At 40.9% G+C, this 19,637-nt stretch overlaps 3 protein-coding genes and 1 pseudogene across 5 annotated transcripts in view; 3 read left to right on the forward strand and 1 right to left on the reverse strand.

Annotated features, from left to right (window-relative positions):
- Positions 1-4,038, reverse strand: part of LOC103979036 (BEACH domain-containing protein B) — a 54,695-nt gene extending 50,657 nt beyond the window's left edge. For 2 of the 3 annotated variants that reach the window (XM_065100606.1, XM_065100607.1), the window contains exons 1-3: positions 3,417-4,038; positions 2,388-2,631; positions 737-800 (exon numbers count right to left, since the gene is read on the reverse strand). In XM_065100606.1, coding sequence (XP_064956678.1) covers positions 737-800; positions 2,388-2,509 — 186 coding nt within the window. In that variant the 5' untranslated portion in view covers positions 2,510-2,631; positions 3,417-4,038. The remainder of the gene's footprint in view (positions 1-736; positions 801-2,387; positions 2,632-3,416) is intronic. The other variant, XM_009395046.3, reaches the window with a different exon arrangement.
- A 3,251-nt stretch (positions 4,039-7,289) lies between these two features.
- LOC135606572 (protein TIFY 5A-like) lies at positions 7,290-8,074 on the forward strand. The gene is made up of 3 exons (XM_065097608.1): positions 7,290-7,479; positions 7,544-7,646; positions 7,751-8,074. Exons 1-3 carry the CDS (start codon positions 7,346-7,348, stop codon positions 7,955-7,957), a joined length of 444 nt encoding a protein of 147 aa, XP_064953680.1. The 5' UTR covers positions 7,290-7,345; the 3' UTR covers positions 7,958-8,074.
- A 3,779-nt stretch (positions 8,075-11,853) lies between these two features.
- On the forward strand, positions 11,854-13,201 carry LOC135607601 (pentatricopeptide repeat-containing protein At3g59040-like; annotated as a pseudogene).
- Positions 13,202-14,688: 1,487 nt separating this feature from the next.
- Positions 14,689-19,309, forward strand: LOC103979561 (glycerol-3-phosphate acyltransferase RAM2-like). Its single transcript, XM_009395734.3, has 3 exons — positions 14,689-17,521; positions 17,595-18,204; positions 18,347-19,309. The coding sequence occupies exons 2-3, from the start codon at positions 17,602-17,604 to the stop codon at positions 19,196-19,198; spliced, it is 1,455 nt and encodes a 484-aa protein (XP_009394009.3). The 5' UTR covers positions 14,689-17,521; positions 17,595-17,601; the 3' UTR covers positions 19,199-19,309.
- The last annotated feature ends 328 nt before the right edge of the window (positions 19,310-19,637 follow it).

Consider the following 19,637-nt stretch of genomic DNA (forward strand, 5'->3'; position numbering starts at 1 on the left):
AGTAAACCTGAAAGGTATTAGGCAGAGTACAACAATGACAAAAGTAAGTTGAGATGTACCAACTATTTGGAGTCGACTATATGGATTTGTTGCTACCAATCCATTTATATAAATCAATAACACTCTACCTCTCATCATTTCATATATACTAATTATCTCAAATTTTCTAACTATAATACTTATATAAGTCTTCTCTGCTTAAATACCATCTTAAATGATTCTCCTTCGTTTTATCCTCTACTGATGTCATTAACTTACCAAGCCTAAACCATAACCCATGTTAGAGTAATATACCCATCAGAAACTTATAAGTCAATCCAAGTCTTTGTCTACTTCCGATATTGGACTAAACTAGAGTATTACAATTGAAGCTACACCCCTAGTTGTTCATAAATGAAACCTTTTTTTTTTCCCGATATTTTCTGTTACCTCCACACATCCAACTCAACATTCTCACATTAAGATGCAAAACAAAAACTAGGGACACAATGCTAAGCAATATAAAAACAAGGTTGAGGTTTATATAATTATCTAAGAAAAACAAATCGATAAAGTACACAATAATTTAACATCATGAACAAATAACGAGTTCATACATATAAGTTCATTCTTCATTTTAGATGGCATAACCATATTATAGTTGAGTGGAGTACATACTATCACTAAAACTAAAAGGCATGTGTTATTAGACGTTAAACAAGAAAGCCCAACAACATGAACTAATGAACATGACTACCTTATCAATTGCATTCTCATATCTCTGCCAAAGTGTATTCAAAATGACTTCCTCACCAGCATCCCTACAACCACAGAAGAATAAGTTCTTAACAGATATTGTAGGCCAAACAAACATCTGCTTTCAATTAAGAATTTCAAAACACGCAAGAGAGACAAGGTATTTCTAGAAATAAGGATTCTATCAATTAAGAAGTCAAGGTCTATGCTGAACATCCTGTTACAGGGTTTTACACCTAATCAAATTAATGATAATATAATTAAGACCAATTTTGTCAAAGGAAGGTCTACATCAATGCATTGCCTTCTATTGAACATGAATACAGAGGTCAGGTCTGCTTAAACAAGGGGCAAAGCAGCATTCTGCTCCTTCAGTAAGAGTCTAAAACCAATGGAGTGGTGATTAAGGTTGTCTTAATACATCAAGAACAAGAATCAACCCTGCAAACAACTTATGTAACAATTGGTTTCACTTTCTAGTAATTTCCTTACAAGCTGCCTGCATCCCTTCTTGTCTTATCCAACAATAACATCAAAAAGTCCATATATCCATTCCACCAAAACTTTTACTCCTTCAAAAGCAAGGCATCGATCATCTAAAACACGAAGTTCCAAATAGGTGTTAGGATGATAAGTGGGCTTGTTCCAACCGAATGTCAATGCCAATGAAACTATTTTCCCATCCACATCTATTTTCACTGGAACTACATGGATTATTTTTCAATTTTTCTTCCCACTTATTGCACACATCTTTACATAGAGAGGGCCCTACAGTCCACAGAATATCACATGCTGCCATATTATGTCACCCAAACTGGTCAAATACAAAGCAAGTCACCATCAAAAGTGAAAGCAATTTGAAAACAAAAAAAAATCATATGCCCAACAAGCAATGATTGGAGTGTTGTAAGATATTATTTATATGCTCAAATTAGTTGGTGTTCTAGTAGTTATTTTCCCCATGTATATTCTTGTACGGATGCAAGGGGCAAAAAAAAAGAAATGCAGAATAAACAGTTGAATTGAGGAAGAAGACAATTATTTTCACAACTTGTAAAAGAAAACAATAAAATGCAAACAATAAAATGAAAACAAGCAATGATAGTCTTAAGTCAAAAGTTTAAAAATGAAAATAACTACTAGAACACCAACTAATTTGAGCATATAAATAATATCTTACAACACTCCAATCAATAATACCTATGAGGAATTCGATGGCCTTGAGCACCTAACACAGGGTTGCCACCTTTCCAATATCCAACTATGAATGCAAATGACAGTATCAACAGTTACTGTACTTGTGATTTCATCAACGTAGGGCTTTCTCCACCTCTACACAAATATATCATAGATTTTTCCCTACTCCATTTAGTATTATTGTTCCAGAACTACAGATGTGACACCAGTAACTAATCTGGAAGATATATGTCTTCACTTGACCAATAGGGTTTTTCTCCTACTTTATTTAGTGAACTTCACGAATTAAGAAACAGCAGGTGAAGAGAACACAGAAGCATTAAAATCATTTTTGTCCTTCCATTCTGCAGTAAGAAAAATACATAATTTTCTGTACTGAAATTCTAATTTTACAAACACAAGCCACAAACCATATCAATATCATAATCACGTAAAAGAGATCAGATAAAACTTACCCAAACCAAATCCTCGGAGAGGGAGCAGCAAACTTATCACCATGACCCGAGGTTCCACCTTCACTGGTTTGGCTGCTGGAAGATCTCCGAATGAGATCAGCGACGCCCTTCACAATGTTCATGCCTCGTGTCGTGACCTACGACACATCTAAACCTTCAAAGCCATTGAACAGAACAAATAAACTTTCTGCACATATCCCAAATCCTCTTGTTTACATCAACCGGCCGCCAACTGCTCATTCCCCTGCAACAAGAAGAACAAGAAACATTTGGAACCCTACAAACAAGAACCTGTGATGACAGACTAAATCATTTTAAATTTACATGTCCGGCATCAAAGGAAAATCAAGAACTCAAAACCATCAAGACCCAAATAGTTAGTAACAAATTCTGATGGATTTACACGACCCCCATACAAGAAAAATCAACAACCCTACATTCCAGATGCATGAAACCACCAACGCATAGATCGCTGCCAACTTTTGCGATAGATTAACCTGAGCCGCATGCAAGAAGGATCAAGAACCCTAGAATTCTCAGATGCAATAATACATCAATATCAAGATTGTCGATAACTACTGCGATGGGTTACTTTTCCCATATCCAAGCAAGATCAAGAACCTCAGAATTCTCAGCTGCAACGAAACATCAAGAATAAAATGGTCCGCATCTGATTGTGACGGATTTACTCATCTCGCATCCAAGAAAGATCGAGAATCCTAAAATTATCAGATGAACAAAGCTAACAACGCACGACTGCCGGTAACTACTTGTGATAGATTTAATCGCTCCGCGTCGAAGAAAAATCAAGAACCCTAGAAATCTCAGATGCAAGAAAGCGCCGAGACCCAGATGGTTTTGTAATTAGCGAGCGATTGTTGGCAGATTAGGCAGTCTTGACATCGAGAGGGACAGAGATCGAGCGGAGAACAACTTCGATCGACATCTTGGCCTTGGGTCACGAAATCATAGCTCGAATACATAAATGCATAGTCGGAATTCATCCAGAACGAAGACGGGAATACGAACCTGGCCTGATCTGTTCCGCCGCAAGAAAATCGCACCGAAATCTTGGGAGATCGGAGACCCACCGCTCCACCAGCTCCTCTTTTCGATCGCTAGCTGCGACAAGAAAAGCGACGGAGAAACGCCAAGACCGAAAAGACCGACGGATGGGAGATCGGAGATATATGAGCGAAGGATATAATATTATACGTAGCAGAGAAAGGAATTGCGTTTGACGAATGGATGGCGTGGTTTTATATCGGCCGATAAATGAGATTGTAACGGCCGAAAGTGATGTGATATTGTTTCGGAGATGTGTGCAGGCCAATAAAATTGTACACCGCCACGCTCGTGGCAGCATCACATTGGTGTCTTCATAATTGGGGTTTTGGGACCGGTCATGGAGTAACGAATCGGTTGACATAAATTTGGTTAGCTCTGTCAGAATAGGTGCATGGCCATTCCATCTGTAAGCACGACCTATATCGATAGAGCCACTCCCAGCCTTTTTAATCAGATTAGGTCTCTCCGAGAAGCATGGATGGTCATCCACAGCGAGCATATCTTAAACAACGACACGGCTGCACGATATCAGAGTGAGATCCGTACCTCTTTAACAAAGTACCCATTTTTAACTACACGAACTATAGGGACTAAAATGAGAAAATGCCGAAAAGCAAAAAAAAAGGGTTTTCAGCCACCGCCTCTTTCTGCCGTCTCTCGCTTGTACGAGATAGGGTCTCGGGTGACACGGAGAAGAAGAAGCAGAGCGGAGAAAGAGGAGAAGAAGAAAGGGAGCGGAGATAGGAAGCAGGGGGATTGATCTGCTGTGATCAGAGGAGAAAAGAACAAGAGAACGAAGAAGAAGAAAGAAAGGGCTCGTGCAAGTGATCTGCACCAGTGGAAGAAGAAAGAGAAGAAAGAAAAAGAAAAAGAGAAAGAAGAGAAGGCAGAAAGGGGGGGAGAGAGAGAGAGAGAGAGGAAAGGAAGAGACAAGATAGGGAGATGGCGTCGGTTGTGAGAACAGAGAAGACAGAAAAGAAGAGAAGGGAAGGAGGCGAATGGAAAGAAAGAAAGAGGAAGAGGTTTCGAGTGTGAGCGAGGAGAAGAGACAGAAGAAAAGAAGAAGTGGAAGAAAGAAAATAAAAAAAAATTAAGCAAAATGTATTGAGGATATACTTTTGTAAATACAAAAAAATATATTATGAATTATTTTAAATTATTTTTATTTTTATTGATTATATTTATGTTTTGGATGATGAGTCTTGATATTTTTAATTAATTAAATATTTATATTATAAAGGAAATAAAATAATAAAAAAATAATTATTTAATTAAATTAAGAAAAGATCAGAACTGGATATTTATATTGACGATACTTGATTCGATTAAGTATCCGATGGTTTCATTTAGTCTGTTTTTAGAAGTATTAATTTATGTGTTTGATATTTGTAAAAGTATATAATTTACATAATTAGATATTATTTTATTATTTAAAAATATTTTATATGTATTTTTAACTGTTGTTATTTTATAGTTTATAGAAGCATATAGTTTTAACAGTTGTTATTATTTTATATGTATTTTTAACTTATTTCGTTTTGTTTCGATGATTAGCTCTTGGAGCAGAAATTATTAGTTGCTAAGTAGCATTTATGTACACCGAAATTTAGTGCACGCCTTCCTTTTTCTGGGTCATACAATAATAATTTTATTTTAATTATTAGTTGCTAAGCCAGCAGAAGATTACATTCGATTTTATTTTATTTTTTGGGTCATACAATAATAATTTCATTTTTGCTATAATTTAATGCTATTTTCGAATTTCTCGTGATCGACACGCCTATTCCCAAATGCCGCAGCGTGACATGGTCGGCTTTTGCTCGTGTCACGTGTCGTGGTCGAAAAAGCCGGCGACACAGGGCAGGAGCTTCATCCACAACATCCCAATCCAACACGTGATAGAAAGGAAAAACCAGATCATGGGAGCGGGTGGTGTACCGCCGCCCGATCCGGCACCCGCTCTTAGCGGCCGTGGGTCCCCCCTCGTCCTCTCCCGCAGGAGATATCTTTCCACTGTTCCTTCCGTTTCCGTGAAACGACGGCGCGCAAAAAGCAACGTCGTCTGCGGAGGCCTCCCCGAAGAGCCGCTACAGTTGGCAAATGCTAAAAGTTTGGTCTGACACGCGTTCATTTGATGACGGGTAAGTGCCCAGTCGACTGACACGCGTCCGTTTGTGTGTCTGTCGCGATAGACAGAGAAGACACCACTACCCAAGAAAAACATGGCGGGGTTTCGCCCCGTTATCTACCGGTCACCGTTTGGAAGCTAATAAATCTGATGTCCCAACCTGATCGACAAAGATGCGGTAGATCAATTACTTATTGATTTAGAACAATAGAGTCTATGAATTACCTACTGATTTACTTCATTTCGATTTATCATTGAACAAGTATGATATTTCTATTAACAGGACGACATAAGAAAAAATTTAATTAAGTATTTCAGATTTAATATAACTTTTAAAGATATAGAGATTGGGATAGAAAAGATAGTTAATTAAATAGGATAACATATAATTAGTCCTCTAAATATATGCATAAGCTTAAATATTTATTTTACCGTTTACTAAAAAGATATTTTTAAATAATATAAAAAAATTAATTAAAAAAATACTATTATAAAAAGGACAAATGCAGGATTTGAATTCTATGCTGTCATTATAAAGAATTTGATTTGGTGTGAATATGAACCCAAATCCAACATTTTTATCATGAGGAGGTTTGCATCTCAGTGCAACGTCTGCATCCGATCCGTCCCATCGTCGCTTGGCCTATAAAGTCTCCTATATCACAACTCAGATTAAGCTTTGGACGTTGTCATACGCATCAACACATGGCCTGTAAAGTCAGATTAAGCTTTGGATGTTGAAAGCGAATCATACACATCGAAAGCACTGATCCATAAGATTATTCTCTGTGATTAAGTCCATCGACTACTCATGTATCTTAACAGAGAAAATAGGACATTGGAAGTCATCTTATATTCATAGAACAAAATTCTTCACGTATTCAGCATCTTCTATTTTACAAAGAATAAAGTGTTCACAGATGTCCAAGTTCCACTGTTAAGCATGTCGAAATATCTGCATTCGATCATGTTTGTTGATCCATCTTATCCTTCACGTACACAATGTGCATAGGATGTCTTTGTCACTTGCGACTCACCGGACGAGATTTGCCACTTGATCTCTTCGATTAATGAGTCTCATGTTTGGATCATGAAATAAATGTGTGTTTGAACCCACACATTATATGATGAAGTGATAGCAGCTGGCATGTAGTTATAGCAGAAGTCATAGAGAAAAAGACATGACATGACACAGGATGATTGCGCACCGTATATCAATCAACGGCTCAACTCCTCCTCATCAAGTAGAGTTAAATACGCAGAAGAACAATTATCCATGTATCTTATGGGTTCCCAAATCCACCATATAAAATTGCTCTAATTTTCTTCCTCGGTCTCACAAGAATCCTGTGATGGTTTTGACTTCCATCTGTTGTTGTGGAGTTTCTGTTTCACGTTTCGTGTAGTTTCCCTCATTCCAGAAGACATTGATCAGCGGTGCAGTAAACCAAAAGGACCGAAAGGCTTCTTCGTCACGTCGAAGCAGAAAACACGAGCAGCAAACAGCGTGTCGGGGAAGAAAAGAAAGAAGAATACGACCCATGAAAGCACCGCTTGTTCTACACCTCGGCGAGGGATCAAATCACATGCCCACTTCTCGCCGGTCCCGCAATTATTTCCGCACATGAGGAACTCGTGCACTTCCTCCGCTCCCCCTCCCAAAGCCAATCTCGTAACGCACACACTGCACACGTTATATAAGACCATCTCCTTCCTCCCCACCCGGCCATCTCTTAGACCGTCAAGGGTTGATCCTTGCACCATGACTGCCACTAATCTTCTTCTGTTTGTATCCCTGGGAAGTATCGATCACTGTGACACCGAGCTGAGCCTCAGCCCCGGCGGCGTGTATCATCGCCACTCTTCCTACTCCGACACCTCTGCCAGTTCAAGCAGGTATCGCTGCTCGATTCTTGTTTGTGCTTACCACTGGATCTGAACTCTCTCTGCGACGACGTAGAGTGGAGGAGAAGGCAGCCGGGAAAGCACCACAGCCGCCGGAGCAGCAGATTACCATGTTCTACAATGGTCAGATCTGGGTCTGCGACGTGACGGAGATTCAGGTATGGAACAGAGGCGTTGCAGAGAGACCGGAGCTCGACGCATGAATATAACTCGTGCCGTGTTTCGGAAGCTTTGGGTTTCTCATCGCTGAGAGGTGTTGCAGGCGAGAGCCATCATAAGCTCGGCCAAGCGGGAGATGGAGGACGTGGAGGCTCAGAAACAGAGCAGCCGACGACACGGCTCGTCGTTTCCTCCTCCGGACGCGACGCCGTCTGCGCCGACACGGCCGCCGCCGCCGCTGAATCGAAGCCTGTCGATGAAGCGATCGCTGCAGAGGTTTCTGCAGAACAGGAAGACGAGGGCCGTATAGTCCTCCCCTTACAGCCATCATCACGAAACTGCCATCTGAACTTGTTTGCTGCACGGTTGTTGTATTGGCTCTTTGTTCTCCAGTTAATATGGACTTTGATGGATTCATGTTCGTGCAGTGCTATTCTCTTGAGAGGTTGATAGCGATCGATGACGACGGTTATACGTGGAATATAAATCACGCTATATATTATAGCCAGAAGAAATCAACAGCGCGGGTTCGGGTTGGTTAATCCGGTCCGACCACAATGAACTTGATATCTGAAGTAAATTATGTTGTTTGGTTGAGTCAATAGGCTCGGATCCGGTTCGGGTTGGTTAATCCGGTCCGACCACAATGAACTTGATATCTGAAGTAAATTATGTTGTTTGGTTGGGTCAATAGGCTGGGATCGGGTTCGGGTTGGTTAATCCGGTCCGACCACAATGAACTCGAAAGCGCGGCCAAATCCGACCGCGATGAACCTAATCGCAACCGATGGATCCGAATCGGACAGGCTGACCACGATAGATTTGGTTCCAAGGGGTATACAGGGGGTTTTACGGCGGGTGATCCCTCCACTGCTTCCTGTCGCCCGCTTTCTCCCGTTCGTTCGCTCGTTCGAGATCCCTAATGGGAGCAATTGGGTCTCGGTCTCTCCTCTCTTCTCCTCCAATATATGGTGAGTTGCGGCTTTCTTGGTATTTCTCATTCAGAACAATTTGGCAACTCAAGGATTGCCTTTGATATCTTTCTTTGCTAAATTTGTCGATGATTTGAGTAGACTGAGGTAGGGGGATGATACTTAAGGTATATTTTTGTGATGGATTTGGGATTTCCGTGAAATGTTCATTTTTTTATTTGAGTTTGTGTAGTTAGCAGGTTACTGATTTTAAAATATAACTCATCAGAAGTTATGCTTCAGTGGCAAGAACTCTAATAACATCATCATCACCATCATATTTATTATTATTATGATTATTGGGAAGGGGGAGGTGAAACGTAGGCAGTATGATTGTTTACCTTCTTTAGTTGAGTTAGAGGAACTACTATTATGTATTTGGTTGTACTCAACATGCAAATGTTAATATATCTGCGACACATTCTAAATTTTTCATGTCTACAGATTATCATTTCAGATTCCAGAATGGCTTAGAAATCAACATTAGTGGGATTTTAATGAGATGGAACCTTTTAATGCGTGCTTTAGCTTACAGAGGGTTAGGAAATTTCAATTAGGCAGAGGGAGTGCTGAAGTCTATAAACAAGAAGGGTTACACTCCTAGTGTGATATTTCAAACTGTCTTGATGGAGGCATATGAGAAAACTCAGCAGTAAACCTTTGGAAGGATGCAGTCATCAGGTCTTGATCCATCATTAATGACATATTAAATAATTCATTAAACTTCTATTGAGGTGAATCCTTTTTTCTGTTTTTTTTGCTTAAATCATAAAAAAAAGTCCTACTTCTTATACAATTTCAAAGCAGTCTTCCTTAGCATACTGATAAAATTTAATAGACAATGAAATATATAACCTCTTGTTAGAAGTGATAATTTCTGACACGGCAATCCAAATGGACACAAACTTGATACAAAATTATCAGTTTGCTTTTGGCTTGTATGAATTTTGTCATGTAACAGGCTGGCACGAAGAGTAGAGGTTCAAGGTTAATAGATGGGATTTATTTGATTTAGCCTGCTTATTGTTCTTGGATTAAAATTTATCTGTATTGTGTTATCAACAAGTAGATTGGTCAAGTTATGTGATTAATCTTGTTCGACTTGTTGGGTTCCTTTGTAGTCAGGTCAAATCTCATCAAGACTTGAGTAGGTATTCCGTGTCATCCTTGTCCCTGTCTTACCTGATTTAACCTGTTTAATATCTGATATGTGTATCATCAGATTACCTCTGTGTTAGGTGGTTTAGTTCAGATTTAAATTTGTTGACATAAATATTAAACAGGTTAAGTTCAGGCCGACAGTTATATTCTGCTATATCCATTTCAACAAAGCAAAACTAACCAAACATGATGTGCTACTTCATCCATCTGAAATATAAGAAGTCAACTCTTTTGTTCTAAACATTATTATTCAACTTAAGCTGTCTTTTGGCATAACACTACTATTTAACTTAGCATATCATTGTACCTAAATTTTCTTTTTTTTTGAATATTTGTGATCCCCTACTCATTGGGAATGCCCCATCTTATGTTGGACATTTGTGACAGTTTGTACCAATATCAATGGTCTCAATCCTTACTAGACCAAGTGCTAAACTTAAATTAACTACTGATTTATAATTGTCTCTTTGCCGATTTTTTTCTGTATTTTATTTACTTCACAGTCCTATTTCTCTCCTTTGCTGTTTTGTCTATGATTTAGTTTTTTAAAAATATTTTTTCAACTTAAGAAGGAAAGAAAGAGAAAAAAAGAATTACAGAAAGTAACTTGCAAACAGCAAAGCATTTAATATGAAGGCACAAGTAGCCATGAAAGCTTCAGTGAAAAGAAATAAAAATCTCAGAATATGGATTTCAACAGTTCTCTTGTATGAATTCTGTGCACTGGAATGGTTCAAATGTCAAGTTGTATAATTGCTGTACTTGGCATTGTCATTCAAAATCTATTTGTCAAGACACTGTACCAGTGTCATATGCTATCAACTTGTTATGCACGGTGAATGGATTGGTTGCTATGAACTATTGAAATGGATCAATGACCGGAAGTTGGTTTTGAATGCCTTCTAAATGAAGAAAGATCTTGTAAGCCAGACCTGAAAATGTTCCATATGATGATTTTCATGTATAAGGAAGCAGAAAATTATGATCAAGCTAGAAGGACATTGCCAATTTTTCAAGAAAATAGATGGAAAGAGAATATGAAGTACAGTTCAGTGAAACTATTTCCAGCATGATCTACTAATTTTTCTCATCAGCTCCAGTGTTGCATTGATATTAAGATTTCTACATCTTTCATCCCACAACTTGATCTTAGATCTATTGAAGCAGCACACTCGCATTAAATGTGGACTAATTGGAAAATAACTAGCTTAAAAGAACCACCTTATTAGAAAGATGCCTAAGTTACTAGTGAAAATGATTTTGATGGCCAAAGTAATAGTTATCCATCTTAAGGCTAAAATGGGTTCTCCACAGTGTAGAATGTTTGTAGTTAAAATTAAATCAATATGTTCTAAATGACTTTATAAAGAAATTGGGGATCACTTTTTTTTAAAGAAAAGGAAAATGCATTAGCTCATAAGAACTTGATACAAAATGTGAGGTGGTGAAGAACCTCACCAAAAAACATTGGTTACATTTGATTTAGCAAAGTTGGCCAGTTTATGGTCTGAATAACTCGGATTTGTGTATGTCACAACAATGATTAACAACTCCGGCTTTGGCTTGGTAAAGGATGTCTTCACAGATATTCTTTAGATGCCAAGGGAAGATGTTGGGTTTGGACAACATGTTGATCAGGGTTTTGAAGTCTGATCTGATTGTGATTTGAGTGAGGCCTTCTCAGTGGGCAAAATGAAGGCCTTCAGGTATTGCCAACATTCAGCTTCTAATGGCACTGAGGAGTGGTTGTTGCAGCCTGCAGCAACAAAATTACCCTGCATATCGGTAATAAAAAAAACAGTTCCTGCATTGGAAGAGATAGTGTCCACTGAGCCATCACAGCTTCGAGGAAAATCAGAGTTTGTACATGGATCTGCATTCATATGAGTAGGTATGTTCCCCTGGACATTTGGGAACATTAAATTGACATCTCAAAGACTGTTAATCAATGTATAGCTTATCTAGGAAGCAATGCAACCATAGCATAGCATGCAGTACAACATTTCAGAGGTTTCTGAGGGTAGAGTGACTCACTGATGGTTGAAAGAATTTATTTAATTGTACTCTTTTCCGCATGGCTGTTGGGTAAGTTGTGGAGCAAAATGCAGCAGATAGACTCTAAGGTGCATTAAAATGTGATTGATGCAAGAGTAGCTAACATGCCTGAATTTGGAGTGAGACACTTCTTTGTTGTTGATCGTAGTCATTTTATAAAATTTCATGCTTTGTTCATTCTAATGCTGCATCACATTGTTGATCTTCTTCAAGCCTTTGGCTTATGGATACTCGTTCACAATGGCATTGTCTCTTTTCTCTCCTTCAGGCCAACATGGAAAGCATATAACATCTTGCTTGTTGACTGCATTATCTTGAATGGTGGAGAAAACACGGACTATGTTCAAATGTATGGAGACAATTGCAACCTTTTTTTTCTCTTTATCCTAATTTACAGTGGAGTTATAGCTACCATGCTTGCATAACTAATGTCTCCATTGGGTACTGCAGGTGTGAACCTGGCCTATGCTCCTATGCAATAATGCTATCTGCTTATGAAATTACAGCTGATATGGCTGGAGCTCAGTAAGTTTTTTTGCTGTATTAAAGAAGATGGTTCAAACTTCAAATCCAAATGTTGTCTATGGGACCTTGATGAGAGGTTATACAAAATTGAATTATCTCGAGAATGTAATGCATGTAGAGAGGATGCTTTTCAAAGGTGCTGAAGCCAACCAGACCATCTTTTCTATCATCATGGGTGCCCATGTCATGAACCCTGATTTTAAGTGCTGTTATCCAGTTTGCTTACATCAGTGCCCAATTAGGTTCCCACATGATCAGAAAGCAAGGAACATCCTTCCATCTTTGGCTAAAAAACCAGAGGAACATGATAAAGCAACTAATGGGGATGCGGAAGATGAAAAGAGGAAGATACTGATTTCATTTCCATTGAGGTGTAAAGAGAGTTAGCACTTTGCAATCAAACAGAGTGTGAACTAAAAGGTACAACTTTGCAATAATATCATGAACTGTGCTGACTACTACCATGAAGTCCTCTACATCTGTGATCAAAACTTTCTACGAGTGTTCTGGTTCCAACAATTGTAATTGAAAAGCAGTTATGATATATTGATATTTTTTGCTTCTTTAATAAGTATATACTTCAAGTATCCCAGGAAAACCTCTTGATGTATTGAGCTCCACATTACTGAAGCTGCCCCTTATGTTCTTGACATAGCATGAAGATTCTCCCTTGAAAACCAGCGAACTCGTGAATGTTGCATGTTGAGCAGACTAGAGAACATAATAAGGTTTGTTTCCTGCACTTCTCATGCGTTTAACTGTCATCCTTTTTCATCTCTAATTTGGAATTGATTTGGAAGGACTTCTCCTAACTGAGATGTCCTCCGCTATATATCCCTTCGATGCAGTGCTTGTAGGTGTATAAGCCATATCGGTAGATCTTGTCGGACCAGAAGCAATGTGTGCCGTATTCAGCAAGAGATTGTTCATTTACTTGCGACTTGTTTCATCAAGAGGTTGAATTCTTAGCTCTATAGCATCAGAAGAGTATCGGCAAGAACAATAAGCTGTAACTCGATTGATGTACAAAGATATATGGCACATGACTCTGCGATTCACATATATATCCTCAAAAACCATGCCAAAACCACGAGCAAGAAGATACGAGAAGAAGAAGAAGAAGGAAATAAACTAAGATATTGTACTAAGATGCAAGCTCCGGACAGCGACGACGGCCTCGACACGGACGCCGTCGAGTTGTCGAGCGCGTCCGAGCAGTCTTCCTCCACAATGGTGTCGAGGGTGGCTCGGCGCTGTCGCCTCGTGCAGGTTAGTCGCCACGGCGCCACCTCCGCGAACTGGGCCTTGAGCGACCGCGGTGAGCTCCGCGCCGTCTCCAAGAAGAAGGAAGCTAATTGCACTCCGGCCATCCTCTCTCGTGAGTCGTATTGCTTGAGCTCCTCTGACTTCAACTCGCTTGTTGATACGCCGCAGAGGCGGCAGGATCTTTATAGAGCCGAGCTTTAGGCTATTGTCCTCGGCATTCCTCTTTGTTACCAAAATACCATCACCTAAGATCAACCTTCGTCGAACCTGCAGAAGGGGGTAGTTTAGGAATAGAGGGTATACGCCTCGTCTGAGGCCGCAGCCAGGATGTCTTTGACATGTTCTTATTTCACCAAGCCTATTCTTGGGAGTCGGTCAAATAAAGTCCCGGTTCGGAGGGATTTATGGAGCTCTTTCCCAGTTTATGACTAAAATTGGGTGAAGTAGGGCTACCAATTTGGTCTCCCATCATAACTTGGTTGAAGTATAATTGATTGTTCATAAAAGTTAAATAATTAATTCATGTGTTATACTTATCATTTATACTTAGACTCTTATCAATATCGAGATTTTTATATGTAAAAATTTTTATATTTAATTTTTTTTATAATTTTAAAATAAAATAAATAAGCTCATTTACTCTTACGCGATAGTAAAAATATAATTTCAATATCTTTTTGTTTTCAACAATTTTATCGATAAAAAATAATTTCAATAGTGTTGGAAATAGAAAGATGTTAAAAGTAATTTTAAAAAGGATCACTTTTTTGTTGTTCCAATATTTGATATCATATGTTATATTTTTTTATCAATACAATTCATTTTATTTTTAAAATTATAAGAATCTTAATATAAATTTTTTAAATATAAAAATTACAATACTAATTGGATAAGTGTATGGGGGTATATATAATTAACCCACAGACGGCCGAAGGATCCCTACTCGTGTATACTACTAATCTACGGTGCTTTGGGTACACGTCCACGTCCACGACGTATTTCTCCTTTGGTATATGATACGGTCTCCGAAATCGAACTCGTTGAGACCGACCCATCTGAAGAATTGGTTCGGCGCGAGCGCTTCTTCGTTCGTCTCCCTCGACGCGCTCCATTCCCGACCCAGATTCTGGTCGGAATCCCTTCTCAAAGCAGTCAGTCGGAAACCAATCGCAGATTCAATAGGTTAGGGTGACCCACGGCGTCAAACTCGGGACAAGCGGTACCATCTTGTTCTTGAATTATTTGTGTTTTCTTTTCTTCTGCACTACCACATCTGTGTTTTTCTTGAATGGGAGTGGTGGTTGTTTCAGATTCAAGCAATAGAAATATACTCTGCTTATCATCTCTTCGTCATGCTTACCGATAGCTCAATCTTCGATTGCCTTGCTGTGGTTGTAGCGAAGGTTTCATGTCGGATTCTCACCGATGTGGTGACTCGTAGTTTTATGTACGACTCTGATTTGGGTTCTTTTATTAGGGATGTTGAATCATTGAGCGCTATAAGGATTAGATTACTAGGATATAAAAGAATTATTAAGTTGAAGCTCTTCTACATGTAGAGGTATCGTATCCTCCTCAATTTGGGTGGTTCTTTTCTCATCATTGATTTAAGAATTTAATGTGTGGAACCAATGGTTTTGTAGAGTATCAACTTAGACTTATTCAGCTATGTTTTCCCTTGATGTTTCTTTTTAGTAATTTTCTCTTTTTATTCCAATAGTTTTATCTTCATTTTCTAACCTTCTTTTATGTTTACAAAATTAAGCTTTAACTTTAAGCTTCCATGAAAATATTTTGGTGGACTTTCCAACTTGACTGTTCCATTTGATATTTGCAAAAATCATTTCACGATAAACTTAGGCTTGTTCATGTCATCATCAATATCAAGATTCTAAGTTTTTGTTCTCCCATTCAGACAAGATCGATAAGAGCGATCGGAAACATGTACATTCAGTTGCTAACCTAGTAAAAAACAAACCCCATGAGACTCCCATCAATGCTGGATTTGGTGAGGGTCATCTCAGTGATTTAAGATAAGTTTTTCTATAATTCAACCTTGGTCATTTATGTCGCAATGAAGTGACCTTATCGTCGTACTAATTTGTATATCCAAATTGAAGATGGTAATTATTAATTTGTTATACTAGTGTTATAGATATTGGCAGTGATGAAGGTCTTTGGGCAAATTTATTATGCTTGTTGCTTGTTACCCTTTTAATGGAAATCAGTACTTGAGGGTTGCTATCATGGCATCAGTCTTAATCTTCACATTATTTATTGCATTTGTGGTGGGTTAACATAGGCCTCGTTTTAAAGACACAATGCTTTGGTATGAAAACATCCCAAACTGGTGAATATTCTTATTGCAAAGTTCAGTAGATTATGATATATAAATTATACCGAATGATCGATATTTACGATTTTGTTATTGTTATTGTTGTTGTATATAGATTGCGCCTGTATATAACAATAGAGATTAAGATAATTCTCAAACTTTATTCTTGCCAAGTTTCCATGAACTTTATTTTAGCTTATCTCCATGAACTTTATTCTTTGCCGTGAATAAGAACGACTTCAAACCATCTTTTCCTCGGGCTCGGGTTCCAACTGCATGTTTTGAGGTACCTTAAGCACTCTCTATGCTACACATGAATAGCATTACTCTTTTACTCTTTTCAGTTTCTTTTTATCTTATTCCCATTTGTTATTTGCATTCTTGACTATGGTGAAGTTTGGTGATTAGAGTTGCTTTATTCTTTCCTTGGCGGGCAACTTAGGGCCACTGTGGTCCTTCAAACGCTATGATACCATCAGCTGCCGGTGTCCTGTTAGTTTCATCTGTACCTCCTCATTTGATGCTGATTACCACTTGCCTATCATTAATTGATTTTGATCATTATGTTGGGCCAAAATGTTTTTGCCTGAGAGTTCAGTCTGCACGCAACAATTGATTTGGAGGTCAAGGTCTTTGCAAGACCCTACTGCTTTTCCTTTTTGACTCATCTTTAGTGTGTGCTTAACAAAAGCCAGAGGCCTTGATGGAAGTGCTGGTATCAATAGGATGTGGTCCTCGAAGAGCGGGGAGTCACAACAGGCTGAAAGCCTCACTATCTTAGCTGGGTTGAGAAGAGTATAATAGCAGACCTAAGCAATGTTGGCATCAGAATTGGATTCTGAGAAGATTATTAGCCATTTAAAATCACTCTTTGGACGTTCCCTGGTTGCTGGGATCAATACTTATTGACTTAGCTTCGATGGCTATGGAAGTTAATGTAGTCGATTTTTGCAGTGTAAGCAGGAATGAGAATCCTGAATGAAACGACAGATTCTACTTCAAAAACAGAAGCAAAAGGGGGCTAAACTTGATTGGCTCCAAGTTAAAACTCAAGCTGATGTTGTCTTGCTGATTGTAATTGTTCTTCCCAGTTTTTACTTCTATTTTGCTGGCAAGATTATGATTGCCACACCATAAGGTGGTCAACGAGTCACTTGGTATGATTTGATATCTGTGAGAAACCCTTTCACGAAGGCCGGCTCTGTATCTGCTCCTGTGTGTTGCTCCTTGTTGCTGCTACCCTTTTCATCAAACACGGATGCCTTTATCCAACAACATCCATTGTATTTTGTGTGACTGAGGGTTGAAGAACCTCATCTTTTGAGCATGACCGGTGGTAAAACACATACATTGTGTTTCCGTGGATGATTTTTGTGTGAATGCTTGTGATACTACCACCTGTTCTTCTACCCTGGCACGATGATGACCATTCTCTTTGCTCCTTATAATGGATCAAGAAGACCCCAATTTCTGCATGGCCAGCGTCGGGACAAGTACGAGTGCCTCTCCCTCGCTCTCACCTCGTGGCTCGTGAAACGCCTCCCATCCATGCCCGCCTACGGTATCCTTCGGCCGATGCCTTCGCTCTCTATAAGATGCCTACAATGCTGAAACTGTTTCCTTGGTTCTCTTAGGCTGGTCATGTCTCCGATTGCGCCTTCTCCTCGTAGTTGGAAAGAGAACCGCAGCATCGCCGCGGAGTTCGAGGGAGCTCTTCTCATCTCCAGCAGCCTCTTCCCGTACTTCATGCTGGTGTCCCTGGAAGCCGGCGGCCCCGTCCGGGCCCTCGCGTTGCTCCTCCTCGCCCCCCTCGTGCGGCTCTTGGAGCTCGCCGGCCTCGAGTGCGTCGCTCTTCGAGTGATGATCTTCGTCGCCACAGCGGGCCTCAGGGTGGTCAATCTCCAGGCGGCCGCGAAGGCCACCCTCCCCAAGTTCTACCTGGAGAACCTCCGGCGCAGCGCGTACCGTGTCTTCGCCGGCTGCGGTGGCAAACGGTACGTGATCACCTCGTGCCCGAGGATCATGGCGGAGCCGTTCTCCAGGGAGTACCTGGACGTCGACGGCGTGCTCGGCACGGAGCTGAGGGCGTTCCAGGGGTTCTTCCTGGGCTTGACGTCCCCGGGCGGCTTCATGTCTGGCTCCCGGCGGCTCGAAGCTCTCCACGCGGCCATGGCAGGTGCCGAGGTGATCGACGTTGGACTGTGCGGGAAGGACAGAGATCAGCCCTTCATGTCCTTGTGCGCGGTACGTACACTCACCGTTTGTAGGTTTGCTTCGCTTCGACGTGCTCGGTTGGCGATGGGAGTGATGTACGTGCTTCCCGCAATGGACACACGCACGCACACACACACCTCAGCCGATCGTTGACGTGTCTCCCCCATCGCAGGAACGATACTGCATCACACCACAGGACGCAGCCCAACCCGTGCCAAGAAGCGAGTACCCGAAGCCGTTGATCTTCCACGACGGTCGTCTGGTGGCGCTACCTACGCCGCTGGATTCTCTCATCGTTCTCCTGTGGATACCTTTCGGAGTCGTATTGGTCACGTTAAGGATCCTCGTAGGCCTTTCCTCCCCTTACAAGATGTGCCTCCTGTGCACCGCCGCCACCGGCGTTCGCATCAGGGCCCAATTCCACGAGCCCCGATCCGACGCCGCCACACGCAGCAGGAGCCACACATTGTTCGTCTGCAACCATCGGACGCTCGTCGACCCCGTGATCATATCAACCGCCCTCCGGCGGAAGGTAACAGCCGTCACGTACAGCGTCAGTAGACTGTCGGAGCTGATCTCGCCGATCCCGACCATCCGACTGAGGCGGGACCGCTTCGAGGACGGTGCGAGGATGCGGTCGTCGCTGGGCCACGGCGACTTGGTGGTGTGCCCGGAGGGCACCACCTGCCGGGAGCCGTACCTGCTCCGGTTCAGCCCGTTGTTTGCGGAGATCGCCGAGGACATCGTGCCGGTCGCCGTCACCAACGAGGGGAGCATGTTCTACGGCACCACCGTGCGGGGGCACAAGTGCTTGGATTCCTTCTTCTTCCTCATGAATCCCCGCCCTTCCTACGGGTTGGATTTCTCGGCGAAGGTACCAGGCGGGCAGAAATCCAAGTACGATGTGGCCAATCACATCCAGCAGGCGATCGGGCGAACGATTGGGTTCGAGTGCACCAACTTGACGCGCAAGGACAAGTACAGAATGCTCGCCGGCCATGATGGCTTGGACCCAAGGAAATGATACAAGCTCGTACCAACCAAGTGAATGGATGTCACACCGTCTTGTCTCTCAGTTGTGTAGTGAACGACCATAGTACATTAGCATATGCATGTAGAGGTCAAAGAGGTAGGTTATTAGATCAATCAATGTGGATCGATCTTGCTCCTATATATATACATATATGTATAAGTTTTGATTTCTGTGGGTTTTAACACCCAAATTGGTCTTTGATAATGCATGTGGCTTAGTAACTTTAGGTATCATTTATGGCGAAAAATCTTAGGCAATGAGCGACGGGAAGTGACAGTGTAAGACGAGATACACTTATGTTCAGAGGGAGAGCTCTCACGTTTAACGGGTCGATGCGAATCAATTTTAATGGGTCGGAGCAAATCATCCAAACCAGGAGCAATCCACATACCGATTCTTGCTAAGTCGGTTGGACGAACCAACAGTCCTA

This window comes from Musa acuminata, chromosome BXJ2-3 (genome assembly GCF_036884655.1).
Source record: "Musa acuminata AAA Group cultivar baxijiao chromosome BXJ2-3, Cavendish_Baxijiao_AAA, whole genome shotgun sequence".
NCBI lineage: Eukaryota > Viridiplantae > Streptophyta > Magnoliopsida > Zingiberales > Musaceae > Musa > Musa acuminata.

Excerpts from the sequence above, each read along its gene's own strand:
- LOC135606572 (XM_065097608.1), top strand. The coding sequence starts at position 7,346 with ATGACTGCCACTAATCTTCTTCTGTTTGTATCCCTGGGAAGTATCGAT. Across the intron at positions 7,480-7,543 it reads ACCTCTGCCAGTTCAAGCAG|AGTGGAGGAGAAGGCAGCCG; the intron begins GTATCGCTGCTC and ends GCGACGACGTAG. Across the intron at positions 7,647-7,750 it reads GCGACGTGACGGAGATTCAG|GCGAGAGCCATCATAAGCTC; the intron begins GTATGGAACAGA and ends GAGGTGTTGCAG.
- LOC103979561 (XM_009395734.3), top strand. The coding sequence starts at position 17,602 with ATGTCTCCGATTGCGCCTTCTCCTCGTAGTTGGAAAGAGAACCGCAGC. Across the intron at positions 18,205-18,346 it reads CCTTCATGTCCTTGTGCGCG|GAACGATACTGCATCACACC; the intron begins GTACGTACACTC and ends CCCCCATCGCAG.